Source organism: Budorcas taxicolor, chromosome 1, assembly GCF_023091745.1.
Source record: "Budorcas taxicolor isolate Tak-1 chromosome 1, Takin1.1, whole genome shotgun sequence".
NCBI lineage: Eukaryota > Metazoa > Chordata > Mammalia > Artiodactyla > Bovidae > Budorcas > Budorcas taxicolor.
The window spans coordinates 7,819,799-7,833,527 of NC_068910.1; the positions used below are offsets into that span (position 1 = coordinate 7,819,799).

General features: G+C 55.8%; 1 protein-coding gene across 1 annotated transcript; it reads left to right on the plus strand.

Annotated features, from left to right (window-relative positions):
* Window positions 1-4,278: 4,278 nt before the first annotated feature.
* TMIE (transmembrane inner ear) lies at window positions 4,279-12,779 on the plus strand. The gene is made up of 4 exons (XM_052646130.1): window positions 4,279-4,374; window positions 7,579-7,696; window positions 11,221-11,370; window positions 11,674-12,779. Exons 1-4 carry the CDS (start codon window positions 4,279-4,281, stop codon window positions 11,769-11,771), a joined length of 462 nt encoding a protein of 153 aa, XP_052502090.1. The 3' UTR covers window positions 11,772-12,779.
* The last annotated feature ends 950 nt before the right edge of the window (window positions 12,780-13,729 follow it).

The window sequence follows — 13,729 nt, forward strand, 5'->3', positions numbered from 1 at the left end:
AGGCTGCTCCTGGTGGGCAGGATGTCCTTGGCCAGCCTCCACTCGTGTCTGAATGACCTTGGGGAAGTCTCCTGCCCCCACTCCCGACTCTTAACATAGCCCGGTAGACCGTGAAGTCAGCCAGCGGTTGTCTGCGCGCCAGGGCCTGAGACCTTGGCAAAGGCAGCCAGCAGCCTTGTCCTGGAGGACCTCCTGGGAGGGGGAGGACCCACGGTTCAAGCCTGTAACAAAGTAGCCCGCTGTCTTCCTCTGGGTCCTCCAATCACTTCCTGCGGCATGAGGATTCTAGGGGATAACCGTGTTACTGACAAAACTGAGGTCAAGAGGCCCCCCTCCAGAGACAGGAAGTGGAAATGAAGAAAGGATGCCGGCTAGTCTTCCCTCACTCACTCCGCACTCATTGGATAACATCACAGGCATTCCCAAGCCCAGGTTTACTGTCTCATAAATGGGGCAAGATCTGCCCAGCCTTCCTTCCAGGGTCGTGGGTAATTTGAAGTGCCCTGGTAGTGCCCCAAAGACGGCTTCCACTGGGTCCACCTGCTCTTTGCCGCCTGCAGTACAGCCCAAGGCGCTTACCCAATCCCATCACAGATGTGCACATACCCACCTGAACTTCTCCCCCTCTACACGCACGATTCCACAGTACATTCACTTGTGTCCCATTGACCCATCTGCTATTGAATCCACTGGCAGGGCTTCTGTGTTGCACAACTTGGGTGGCAGCTCTGTCCATGGAACATGTGTGCAGACTCATACACTGCTCCACGGAACACACACTGAGACTCAGACCCATGCACGCAGAGAGGTCAGTGTAGAGTACTTGTGTACTCCCATGTACTCGAGAGCCCCTGGACACAAGTAAATGCTGATGAACACACAGATCTCACCCAGGCCCGGCTCAGCCCCAGAGCTATTTTGGGCCAGGCCCAAGGCCAACAAGGTCAGAGGCTGCCAGCTCCCAACAGGCCCCAGCCACTGTGTCACAGGCCTCAGCCACCCAGCCCCCACACCAGCCTAGGCTGAGTCCAAGACGCACTGGATCTCAGCCTGGCTCTGTGACTAGAGGGATCCTCCCTTCCTACCTGCTGCTTCCCTGGAGCTGAACTTTGAACTCTGCGGTTTCAGACTCCAGAAGAGAATGTCTGCAGGGTCCCCTGACCACTGCCAAATGACTGCCCACAGCTTCCAACCCAGAGGCCCTAGAGGCTGGACTGGATCCCTACAGGAAACCCACAGGAGCTAAAAATAATACGCAAGGGACAAATAGGTTTCTGCAGGCCAGCATTCTTGCCACCATGTATAGGGGGACACTATCTTTCAGGGGAGCCAAGCTGGAAAGCTTAGGGGCCCAGAGCTCTGTTTCCCCAGATCTGATGGGCCCAACTGGGAGTGGAGCATAGGAGTATGTGTGGCCCCTCAGAAGAAGTAGAAACAGTACTGAACAGTGAGCAGAGCTCACTGGATTACAAGCTGAAAACTGAGTTTGAGGCCCCAGTTCCTGAGTGACCTTAGGTAGGAGACAACCTCTCCCTGGGGTTCAATTCTCACAAGTAAGCAGAGGAGAGGAGTAAAAAAGTGGAAAAGGCTTTAACTTTCAGGATGTTCCTCTCACCATGGTGTTTGACATTGGAGAACTGGAAACGCACAAGTATTCGAGAACAGGGAACTGACTGAATAAAGTATAGCTGAGGATTTTTGTTTGGTTTTGGGTTTTGTTTTTTTGCCTGCACCACAGAGATTGAATGTGTGCATCCTGCAGTGGAAGCACAGAGACCACCAGGGAATTCCCTCGAGATGGGTTTTATACAGTGTAATTTCAGACTGCCTTTAACAACGATAGCCATATGATAATGACTTACATTTACTGAAGGTCTGTAATGTGTGGTTGCCACGATACTGCAGTTATACCCACTTTACAGATGAAGGGTTGCAGCTTAGAGAGATTCGCTAACCCACTGAAGGCTCCCAGCTGTCAATAGGAACATGACCCAGAAGTCTGACCCAGAAGTGTTCATTTCAAGCTTTAATAACTTCAGAAGTTATAACATATAAAGCTCAAACTTATAAAAAACAATTTGAAAGTTTCATCACTTATATCTTCTTTAAACTGATTTCATCGTGAACTTTGGATAACTAATTTTTGGTCATGTTTTGTCATCTTCAGAGGCAGAAAAGGAACTTTAAGTAAACTTTCAAATGGAGTCTCTTGTAAGTTTATAGCTTTATACTTCTGAGGTTATTAAAGCTTAAAACTACACTAACCCTTCGGGTCCACATTGTCATTTTAAGTCCGTTTGACTCAAAACCTGCATGACAGTACTGACACTGCGTTTAGGGAAGGTGGGGATCTAAAATGTTGTACTGGGAACAACCTCTGGGAAAAAAGGTATATTGATAAATGGCATACAGTGAGATTTCAGCTGTATTCAACAGCCTGAGGAGAGGTAGAGCCCACTTGGAGCAGTGGCCATCTCAGGGACACACATGATTGTATTCCCTTTCAGATTTCTTCATTGGGCTTTCCCTACTTTTTGGATGGAAAGAAGCAATGACACCCTTCCCTCCTGGGCTGAGCCATCCCATCAAGGCAAGCCAGATTGTACTCATCACTCCCACAATTGTTAGATCATAAAATCCTCCCATCAGCCCTGGGATGAGAGTTTTGCTCTCTCCATTCCTTAGATGAGGACATCGAAGCAGAGAGGAGTAACGGTTTACCCAAGGCCACTGTTAGGCTCACTAACCTCAGTCCAATCCAACCAAGGCTTCTCTGACTTCATGTCCCAAGGGTAACCTCCTTAGCTGGTCAAAATGGTGGGCAGAGAGCTACAGCAAGTGGTTTGGGCTTCAGTGAAGTTTCTGTTTGCTTGATCAGGGCAAAACCCAGGGAGGATGAGGTGACCCGGCCTACTCAGTCCCCAGACTTTGCCAGCCACTGTCAAGGGTCTTCTCGATGGACCCCTCGGGACAGCCCTCATGGTTCGCTGCTTGCTTTCCCACTTCCCTGCCTGCCCTGCATGTCCCAGCCCTGAGGCCTGGAGGTATCTACAGCTGGCCCTCTCCTCTCTGCTGCAGCCTGCCTTGGTCCTTGCCCATCTACATTGCACCACAGGCAGGAGCCATAAAAGGCTCTGGATCTACAGGGTTTCCAGTTCTAACAGCAGGCCCAAGGCCCAAAGCACCGCAGCCTGCACAGGTCTCCACTGGTGTCCTTGGGGATGAGGAATGCAAGGATCTAACACCTGGCTGCTTCTCTAGTGCTCAGCAGGGAGATTAATAAAAACATGAAAGAAGGAAAGAGAGAAGGAGGAGGATGGACCAGAGGACTCTCCCTGTCACAGGCCTCCCCACTGCTCTTCCAAAGTCCTCCCCAGGTCTCCACAGCTCCTCCAGTCCTCCTTGAATCCCTGGGTTGTCAGGCTCATTCTGAGGTTAGGACCAGAGTGCAGTGTGGGCCAGGTTCAGTGTGAAGTCAGGGTCATGGCTCTGATGGGAGTGAGAGTCAGAGCTCAGGCTGGGGCAGATGCTGAGGATCAATCAGAAACAGAACATGGTCTTCCAGCCCTTTCAGGGGGAGCCCACACTGTCCTGTGGGGCCACAGATGCTGGCTCCTTCAGGAACCTTCTATCACACCCGCAGCTGGCTGCTCTGACCGTATAATCCCATGTTCCCCCTCCCCCTCCCCCTTGCTCTGGTGTCCAGGGTGACCAGAGCTGCCTCTGGGCAAGAAGCCAGCCCAGAAAGCCCAGGACATCCCTGAGCGCCTGTCACCATAGCAACCTGCCTGCCAAGCCATCCACCCCCCACCCCACCTGGGTCCAGTACCGTTTTTCAAATTCAGAACGTCAGAATGGGAAGGGCCTCCTAGATCAGCAGATTCCAGCCCCTCCCTTTGTCCCAAATGAATAAACTGAGGCCCGAGTGGGGAAGGGAAGGGGGGAACCTGTTGTCCAAGGACCCGACCCCAACCTGGCCCCCCTCCCACCCACTCCTGCCCCATGTCGGTCTTGGTCGGATTCGGGGAATGGGGAGTCTGGAGTGTGACCTCCAGAGGGGGGCGGGCCCTCCACCCGGAGTGATGCAGGGGCGGGCAGCCCGGGAACCGGACACCGACGATGAATAAATGATGCTCACTCGCAGCCTGCCTGCGACCAGATCGCCAGCGCCGAGCGCCGGCTGCCCAGGGGGCAGTCAACCAGCCAAGGCAGTCCGGCCGGCGTCCCTCGGCTCCCCCGACCTGCGACCTGCGGCGGAGCAGCGCGGCGCGCGCGAAGATGGCGGGGCCGCGGCGAGGCGCGGGGCTCCTCTGGGCGCTGGGCGGCGCCGCCCTGGGGGTTTGCCTCGCAGGGGTCGCCGGGCAGCTGGTGGAGGTGAGGTGGGCCGGCGCGGAGGGGTTCGGGGTGGCTGTCACCGTCCAGGCAGAGCCAGGCGGTGCCTTTCTGACGGGAAGCTGGTTTTTCCCTTTCTTTTGCCCTAGGAGAGCTGACTTAATGGGGAGACACAGTCCATCCCAAGCGCTTCCAGGATGCAGGGAGACTCAGCCCTAGCCTTAGTGTCCTTGCTCTGATGGGCGGGCACAGCCCCCGATCTCGGGAACATTATTCTGATGGGGGAGACTCACCCTGACCTTAGGGCTTCCCAGTCTGATTGGAGATACAGCCTGGCATCAGCGAGTGTCTGATGGGGGACACTCAGCCCCTGTACTCTACTCTTTGGTGTCCAGAGGTGGGCAGATGAGGGGCGGAGGCAGGGGGACAAGGATAGCCTTCGCAGAGCAGCCATGTGTTGTTTGACCCCACACTGCAGGGAGGGGCAGGCAGGGCAGGGCCCAGGGACTCAGGGTCTTACTTGGTCCTGGTGATGACTGGGAGCTAGCACAGGTGTCTGAGCAGAGGAGAATCAGGATGAGTCCTGGACTGGAAGGAGAATAAATTAAACGAGGGCCCATACTTGGGAGAACTGGAAGGAGTTGCTGAGATGGTCCAGGACGAGGTGAAAAGGATGGCTGACGGGCTGACCAGAAAGGGAAGGGTGGGGGCCATCTGCAGCCCCCTTGGCTGGCCTCTCTGTACCCCGTCCCTGCTGAGCCAGGAAGGGGAGCTGATGAGGCTGACCGGACCCAGGATTCTAGAGCAGCAAGCCAGAGGGAGAAGGCCAGAGGTAGGGCCAGGGAAGAGTAGGGTAGGAGCCTGTGTAGGCAGGGGCAGAGTGGAGAGAGCAGAGTGCACGAGACAGTCAAGCGCCGCGGAGGACCCTCAAGAGGCAGGTGCTGGGCAGCAGGATGGGAGGGGGAGGGCAAGGCCTTATCTCTGGGGCCTGAGGAGACACACCCCTGAACTAGTGGGTGATGTATGTGGGGACAGAGCCCTGCCACCCCCATGCTGGTCTGTGCCTGCTGCTGACCAGGGGGTGTGATCAGAAGGCTGGGCTGGAGTCAGATGTCAGCTCTGGTGTCTCTGTAAGGGGAGTCGGGCTGGCTTGAGCCTCATGGAGTGCACTTAGGCCCCCGCCAGCTGTCCTGAGGCCTCAGGTGCAGAAACTGAGCTGGTCTGGGTGTAGGAGAAGCCTGACAGAGGGGGTCAACTCAGGTCTGAGTCAAGGACTCTTCCCTCAGTCCCCAGGAAAACGTCTTCTCCCAGTTCATCAAGGGAAATTGCATTTTGAGTCCCTCTGCCTACCATCCGCCTATAGCCTGAACAAGGGTCTGGCTGAGCCCAGGCGATCCAAGGAAGTACCAGAAAGATGAGCCGGGCTGGGGTCCATGGTACCACCCACCCTACCCACAGGCATCACCCTCCGATCAGCCTGTGAAATTCTGATAGAGACCAGGCCCCCAAGCTTCAGAGTTCAGACTCCCAGTAGTGTCCACCACAAACAGATGCCCGACTATTACCTGTTTCCCCCTACCCAAGGCCCTATCAGGGTGTCTTGAACAAAGCTGGAACAAGAATGTGTCAGAAGTGAGCTCCTGGCTACCCAAGCTCTGAGTCTGAGATCTTTACCATGGCCCCCAGAATATCCCAGTCTTACAACCAGTTGGGTCAACACACTGAACCTCAGAACCACGGAACCCTGCCACTGCCCAGACCTCGGCCCTGACTCTACAGATGCATGCCCGACCACATGCACACATCCTCCAGCCACATGGGCACTATACCCACAGTGCCCAGCCCCAACCCCACACACACATGCCAGACCCCACACACACGTGTCTGACCCCACAGATGGGTCCAGGCCCCCGGGATGATGCTGAGGAAGGGTGTCTACTTGTCCATTTTACCACTCAGGTTGTGTAGGAAGCCTCTCAGAGACCCCTGGAACCATTCCACTCAAGTTACAGATGGAGAAACTGAGGACTAAAGAAAAGAAGGCTCCTACCCCAGTTCACCTTGGTTAAGAGAAGGGAGCCGGGATTCATGTACCAGCCCTGGGCACATAGACCTTCTTGGTTACCTGGGACAGGTTGCTGGTCCTTTCCAAGTGTCCCCAGTACAGGCTGAGGGGTGGCGTCTATAAGGTGAAGAAGCACCTGGCTTTTGGTAGGTGCTCCATCCAGGCTTAGAGACCAGGGGAAAGACTGGACAGACGGTTGAGCTATAGGTTGCCTTTCCTTTCCAGAGACCTGGAAGAGACTCCTCTCATCTGTCCTTACTTGGTTAATCGAGGGGCAAGGCATTGCACTGATGCCCCAGAGGGGTCCCCTCTCCCTCCAAGTACCCTTCCATACCCCTCAGCCAAGCTCGGTGACAGAGATAGGGTCATATCCCTCTCAGCCCCACAGGTCAGGGACAGGTCTCGCTGCTACCCTCCAGAGCAGGGCCGTGTCCCTGACCTGGGGGGCTGAGAGGGATATGACTCTGTCTCCTTCCTCAGAACCCCAGGACAGGGAGGTGTGGCACTGGGAAGGTGGGAAGTGGCGTGCGGTGCTCATGATCGCTCCAGCCGTGCTTACAACTTTTGGCCTCCAGGTGTCGCTACTGCATTTCAGACAAATTAGCTAGTCCCTTTTCTTGGTGAGGATTCTGGCCTTGCTTTCTGGTCAGAGGAGGTGACTCAGGTAGGACAGGCAACTGCTGAAGCCACTTGGTGGGGATCCTGGTCAAGTAAGAGGGTCATGAAGCCCTGACTGCAGTTCCACACCCTATCCCACGCAGGGGGGACATGAAAAAAAAATACCATGAGGCAGTACAGGACTCGCCTTGTCTCTGGCCTTGGTCCTGAGACCCCATCTGCCTGTGTGGGGCCCAAGCCTGGAGCAGGAGGAGAAAGGGCCTTGAACCTGACTGAAACAAACCATCGACATTTGCCCCTTGGGTTCGGTTTCCCCAAACACTAACCACCCTCACACTCCCAAGTTCCCAGCTCCATGGTTCTGGGTTCTGCCCTCTTCTCTGGCTCAAAGGCTGGAACGTCCCAAGGTCTTAGGCATTGGTTATGAATGTCTAAGACCCTTGATCCTGGGAGATTCTGAAATGCTCGGACTTAGTGAGTCCTCGCTGAGACCTGGGCCTGCCTCAGCCCAGTCCCAGTCCTTGGCTTCTGCCTGGCTCACTCTGCTCTCTCCCGACCCACAGCCCAGCACAGCCCCGCCCAAGCCCAAGCCGCCCCCGCTGACCAAGGAGACGGTGGTGTTCTGGGACATGCGTCTATGGCACGTGGTGGGCATCTTCTCGCTTTTCGTGTTGTCCATCAGTAAGTAGCAGCTGCCCGCCTCTACTACCCCCTGCCACTGCCACACCACAGCGGGAGCACAGCACCCCGTTACCCCCCCAGCACCACCCCCCAGGGGCTCAGAGCAGCAATTCCGGGCACTGCAAGCAGGCCCGGCGCCCACAGGAGGCCCTCTGTGGTTTCTGGCACCTCCTAATCCACACAAAGTCCCTGTGGAGGGCTGACAGGCTGGTGGTGACCTGAAGTATTCTGCCCGACGGGGGATGCAGCCACATGGCAATTACAGTAATTACAGGGGACTCCACTGAACCAGGACGAAGACGTGTCATTTTTCCCTATCGCTGGCCTCCTCGTGCTTTTCCTGCAGCTTGGCCAGCTTAAAACACCCACACCCAGGGGCCCCAGCAAGGCCACCCTTGGCTGCAGCTCAGCACCAGAGCTCCCCAGACGCCCAGCAGATGTGGCTCCCAGGCTGCAAACCCAGCATCGTCAAATACCATTTCCTTGGAATGCTTCACACCCACCTCAGTTAAGAACAGGAGACCCACCCCCTTCCTCTCTTGGATCTGGGAGTTGCTTGATGCGAAGTTGCAACAGAAGCCAGTTTGGGATGCTCCTCTCAGCTGTCCTTCCAGAGTTGGGGTCTAGAGTTGAGAAAAGAGGGGCTGAGAAATGCCGAATGGATGGGAGAGGCCACCAGGGTACAAAGAGGTTCCCACGGGCCAAAGGGAGGAGAGGGGCGCAGCAGTAAAGGGAAAGAACACACTCCCCCAGTAAAGGCTTCGTGGAGAAGGAGTCCTCTAAGCTGTAGATGGGTAGGATGGATGACGGTTTGTGTCAGGCAGCTAGCAAGGCATTCTGGAGAGAGGTACAGTGGGGGTGGGAATGGGAGAAAACGGCCTCCATACAGGTCTCAGATAACCCTTCTAAGACGTTTGCTGAGTGCACCCTGGCTCAGAGGCTACAAGGGCATTTAAGTTCTAGCAGGAGCTATCCGGGGCTGAGGTCCCCCAGGGGTCGGGGCTGACCACAAGGGCCCGCCCAGATATAGGGGCTCCAAGGGAGACAAGGACATCAGTCTTGCATGTGCTTCTCCTAGCACCGGAAGTGCCCTTCCACCCCACCCCCACCCCCACTCTCTTCACAGCTAGAGTGGGAGAGCTTCGCTGGCGGCTCAGACGGTAAAGAATCCACCTGCAATGCGGGAGAGCTGGGTTCGATCCCTGGGTTGGGAAGATCCCCTGGAGAAGGAAACGGCTACCCACTCCAGTAGCCTGGCCTGGAGAATTCCATGGACAGAGGAGCCTCACAGGCTACAGTCCATGGGGTCGCAAAGAGTCAGAAACGACTGAGCAACTTTCACAGAGTGGGAGGAGGAGGTGAGCAAGAGGCCGCCTTCTCTTCCTAGCCAAGGCTCCAAGGCTGTTATCAGTCAGGCTTCTGAGTGGAGGCCCCACGGACAGACAGGTGTGGCTGCAGCCCCAGCCAGGTGTTCAGAAGGTAGAGCAACTCCCCAGTACCAAGAAGCAGGTTTAGGGGAGGTATCTGCCTGCAGGGGCCACAGGATAAGTCCAGGGTACAGGTCCAAAGAGCAGCTCAGGGGCACCCCGAGGAGCAGGGTTGAGGGCACCATGGGGCCTTAAGACACACAATGGTTTCTCCCAGGCTCTGCTTGGCCCAAGATGGTAGAAGTGCCTAGGGCCACATAGGGAAAGCTGCAGTGTCAGGCCCAAAGAGGCACTTGGACCTCAACTACACAGACTGACTTCTATTCCTAACCCTATTTCCTGAAAAAGAAAGGATAGTCCCAAAGGCCTCTGAGCAACAAGCCAGCACTTGTTACCTTCTATGCAGGGCTCTAGGGAGTTGGGGACCCTGAGTCCTGGCGAGGAAACATTTTTCCCACTTCTCTGTCTGCTTGGGTCTTGGTGGTACAGCTGTTAGTGGAGCATCATCCCCAGAACCTTGTGGAGAGGATGGAGTTGGATGGGGTGCCTCTTTGGTTCCCTGCCAGACTGGGGACTTCTATCCCCAGCCTCTTCCTGGGCTTGGAACTCCATCCAAGAAACTTTGTTTCTCTTCTTTGAAGAGAAGTAAGCAGGCCAGGCTGGATGGGACAGGTCCAGAGTGAGGGGCAGTGCCTCCATCCTGCTCTGGCTGCCAATAGCTGTGGTTGAGCTCCCTTTAAAGTCCAGGCCTCCCAGGGACTGGGACCAGCCTTTGCTAAGAGCCCAGGCATGGTCCTGAGAAGGTACCTGATGGGGTAACTGGAAGAGGTGGTTCAAGCCAGTAGAGTGGGGGTGGGGGACCGACCCTGGACCTCTGGCATACAAGAGTCTGGAGGCAACCAGAGCCCAGCTCTTTGGGTAAGAAAGGTCTTCCCAGGCCCATCCCTGGGCAGCAGTGCACAGTCAGACCTACTATTAGGGCCTTCACACGACTGTCCCCCACCATGTGTTCCTGGATGCTATTGACACCCTGTCCATGCATTCAGGAGTCCTGTCCTGAGTCACAAAAGCTTTGAAACCATCTCATTCATTTTTTCTTTCATTCTGTGAGTCTGGGGAAGACTCAATGGGGCCACAATACTGGCTGACGAGGTTGCACAAGATGACCCCAAGGAGTGATCCTGCCCAGGCCATATAGGTCTGATCTATCTTCCCCAAAAAGAGGCCTGGCTTGTCCTGCCTGGCCCTCCTGCCTCTAGGAGTCTGTCAGGAAGTTATGTCTGGTCATCTGATTTATAATAGGAAGCAGCTCTGTCCCCTCCCCCTGAGGCTGGGGCCAAGGTGGTCAGACTGGGGGCCTTAGAAAAATAAACTCAGTCCAGCCGGGTCCTGGCAGCCCTGCCCTGCCCGTCCCTGGACAGGCCAGCTCCATGCCTTGGCCCAGCTTGCGTGGGCACAGCTGCCCTGAGCCAGAAAACCACTCCTGGAATAACTCTGTCTGAGGTGAACACCCCAGGGCAAGGTCTGTGTCCTCCTGAAGGAGCCTCAGCTTGTCCTCAAGGAGGTTGAGGAGGATGCAGCCTGTCCTCTGGTGTCTGAGGTCCTCTCAAGAGCCTGGGGAGGAACACCTAGGATGAACCAGGAGCCCTGAGGCCTGGGCTGCAAGTACAGGACACCCTCCAGGAGGCTGTAGCTTGAGTCATGGTGTAGCCCACTTCCTACCCTCCAGGACCTCTCAATCTAGTCAGAGAGACACCCCCCGCCAAGCCAGGACCACTGACATAATTTATGGGACCAGTGAAAATGAAAATATGAGATCCCTGTCCAAAGACTATTAAGAATTTCAAGAAAGTGATGGCAGAGTATTACGCCAAGCACAAGGCCTTTCTGAGAATAGGCCTACTACCTAAAGCCAGCCCTGCAAAGACATTTTGAAAATCTCAGAGCCTACAGAGGTTTTGTCAAAATGTGGAACCTCCTGAAAGAGACTCTTGGGTGAGACACACATAGACAGATGAAGCCAGGCCTGGAACTCGGGCGCCATTCCGGGGAGTCTGGGCTCTGGCCCTTGCCAAGCCTGCTCTGTCCTCCCTGTAGTTATCACCCTTTGCTGTGTCTTCAACTGTCGCGTGCCACGGACCCGGAAGGAGATTGAAGCCCGGTATCTGCAGCGAAAGGCAGCCAAGATGTACACAGACAAACTGGAGACTGTGCCGCCCCTCAACGAGCTCACAGAAATCCCTGGAGGTGAGCAGGCTTGGCCCCCAGTCCCGCCAACCCCCTACCCTGCCAAGCTGGCCATTTCCTTGATCCTTCCACCCAGAATGCCCTGTTCCTCCCCTCCACCTGGTTCAGGGAGGGGACTCATCCCTGTTTCTGGAGACCAGAGCAAAGGAATGGGTCAGAGTGAGGCAGGGAAAACAAGAAGCTATTTTGCAGGTAGGAGTGGTTTGGAAGGAAAAAGGAATGAAGGGTTGGACTGGGAGGCTCTGGTGTGGGTCACAGGACGCTGTTTCACTCCTGTTGAACCCTCTTCCTTCTATTCCACAGAGGATAAGAAGAAGAAGAAGGACAGTGTGGATACCGTGGCCATCAAGGTAGAGGAGGATGAGAAGAATGAGGCCAAGAAGAAGAAAGGAGAGAAATGAGGAGAGCTTTCTGGAGGTGGCGGCTGGGGCTGGCCAGCCCTGGGGCTCATGGTCCTGCCAGAGTCCAGACATCTTAGACTCCAAGCTCACACATGGACCCCAGAGGTTGCAGAGAGCCCTGTCCCTGTAGAGAGGGAGTTGCAGGGGCCCAGGAGCCTGTCCTAGAGCCTATAGGAACAAGGACAAAACTACCAGGTGTGCCACCTCCTGGCCTGGATGCCAACTCCCTGCACCCCGTCCACATGGCCACCCAGCAGAGGTGGTCTGTAGACCCTGTCCCTCTGTAGATCCAAAGTGGCCTCAACCCACCCAGACATGCCTCTGTCTCCTCTTCTGCCAGGAACAGCTGTGGCTAAGGGGTGACGGGATGTGGGTTTTCTTCTGGAAGGGGATGGCCAGCCTGGATGGGCCAATGTGAGGCCACACTAAGCTGTCCACAAGGAGGGAGAGGGTCACTGGAGGAAGCAGGGGCAGCAGGAGGCTCTCAGACTTGGCTGGATAGTAGCCCTGCTGGTGAGGGGCTGTCCCAAGCCTGGCATGGGTTCTGGCCCAGAGCAGTGAGCAGAGAAGGACCAGAGGCAGAACCCCCAGCCTAGCAGATACCAAGCTCCAGGCAGTGGACGCACTTGTCTTACTTACTGTGATGTAGCTGAGGCTGCTGGAGGGCCTAGCATGAGGCCCAAGGGCTCAGGATTGGGGGCTCCAGGGGTACAAAAGGCTGAGGCCAGTGGACCAGAGAGAGAAGAGAAGACAGCTGGCACCTGGGACCCAACTTGGGAATCCAGGGAATATTTGAGAAGCCAACAGGGACTTGAGGCTGTTCTGGGGCCCTTTCTAGGCTTAGCTGTGGTGGCAGGGCCCCAGGAGACCACCACAGGGGCCAGTTAGGGTGGAGGTAGCAGCCAACCTTCCACCTGCTGAATATAACAGCACAGCTTCCTCTTCTGCTCTCAACCACGATTCTTGAAACAGCACTGGTGACCAGAAGTGAAGGCTCAAACTTGACCTGCGGACTGGATCCCTGGGGAGGGGACATGCAGAGAGGGGTATCTAGATGGCAGCCAACATCACCTGAAGAACTCAGACCTGGGCCTGGAGACTTAGGAGATACTGGAGGTTTCCGAGCCGGGGGGAGCTGCTGGCAAAGCTAACACTGACTCTGCAGCCTGCAGAGATTTGTAAATAAAGCTGAATGCCTTCTCATACTTGAGCGACCTGAGATGACCACTCAGGTACCCCGTCCCTGAAGCATTTAGTGGAGGGCAATGCAGTGATCAGTGATAGGCGGTGAAGGCCAGGCTGTCGTTCCCTTTCCTGACTTTTCTCCCGTTCTGAATTCAGATGAGCTGAAGGAAGAGGTGGTGGGCCGAGGGGCAGAGGGTCAGCTGTGGCCAGTGGGGCTCAGCCCTGAGGCAGGGCATCAGAGGACCAAGAAGGAAGCTGCTTGCTCTGCTCCACTTCCTGGTGTCAATAGATGGGTGCTTGAGACACAGAGGAGTCAAGCCTGGATTCCAGCCTGGACACAAATCATTATTACACGAGGCGAGAGAACCAGGCTGACATGGAGGAAGGAGCACAGGGTCTTAGAGCCACGGCGGGGGGTGGGGCAGAGATTACAGAAGGCCCTGCTGTGGAAGCTGAGTACTCACTGCGCCACCAAGTGGAAACCCTGGCTCTGCCCAGGGGCCCAGCCTGTGGGCTTCTCATACATATGGTTTTGGCAAAGACCATTCTACCGATACAAGCCAGAACCCTTCTGTTGGCTGGGCAGCAGAGGCCCAGGGGAGCGGGGGCCACTAGAAGTCAGAGAAGCAGCTGGTAATGCCTGGGGTAAGTCCAGGCCCGGGCCACATCTCGCCCCCCAGCTGCCTCCCTGACCTCTGACTTGCGTCTCCACTAGCCATTTAAGGACAGGCATATCTGCTGATCATGGGGATAATGTCTGATCCCAGTGGGCA

Excerpts from the sequence above, each read along its gene's own strand:
- TMIE (XM_052646130.1), top strand. The coding sequence starts at position 4,279 with ATGGCGGGGCCGCGGCGAGGCGCGGGGCTCCTCTGGGCGCTGGGCGGC. Across the intron at positions 7,697-11,220 it reads GCTTTTCGTGTTGTCCATCA|TTATCACCCTTTGCTGTGTC; the intron begins GTAAGTAGCAGC and ends TCCTCCCTGTAG. Across the intron at positions 11,371-11,673 it reads GCTCACAGAAATCCCTGGAG|AGGATAAGAAGAAGAAGAAG; the intron begins GTGAGCAGGCTT and ends TCTATTCCACAG.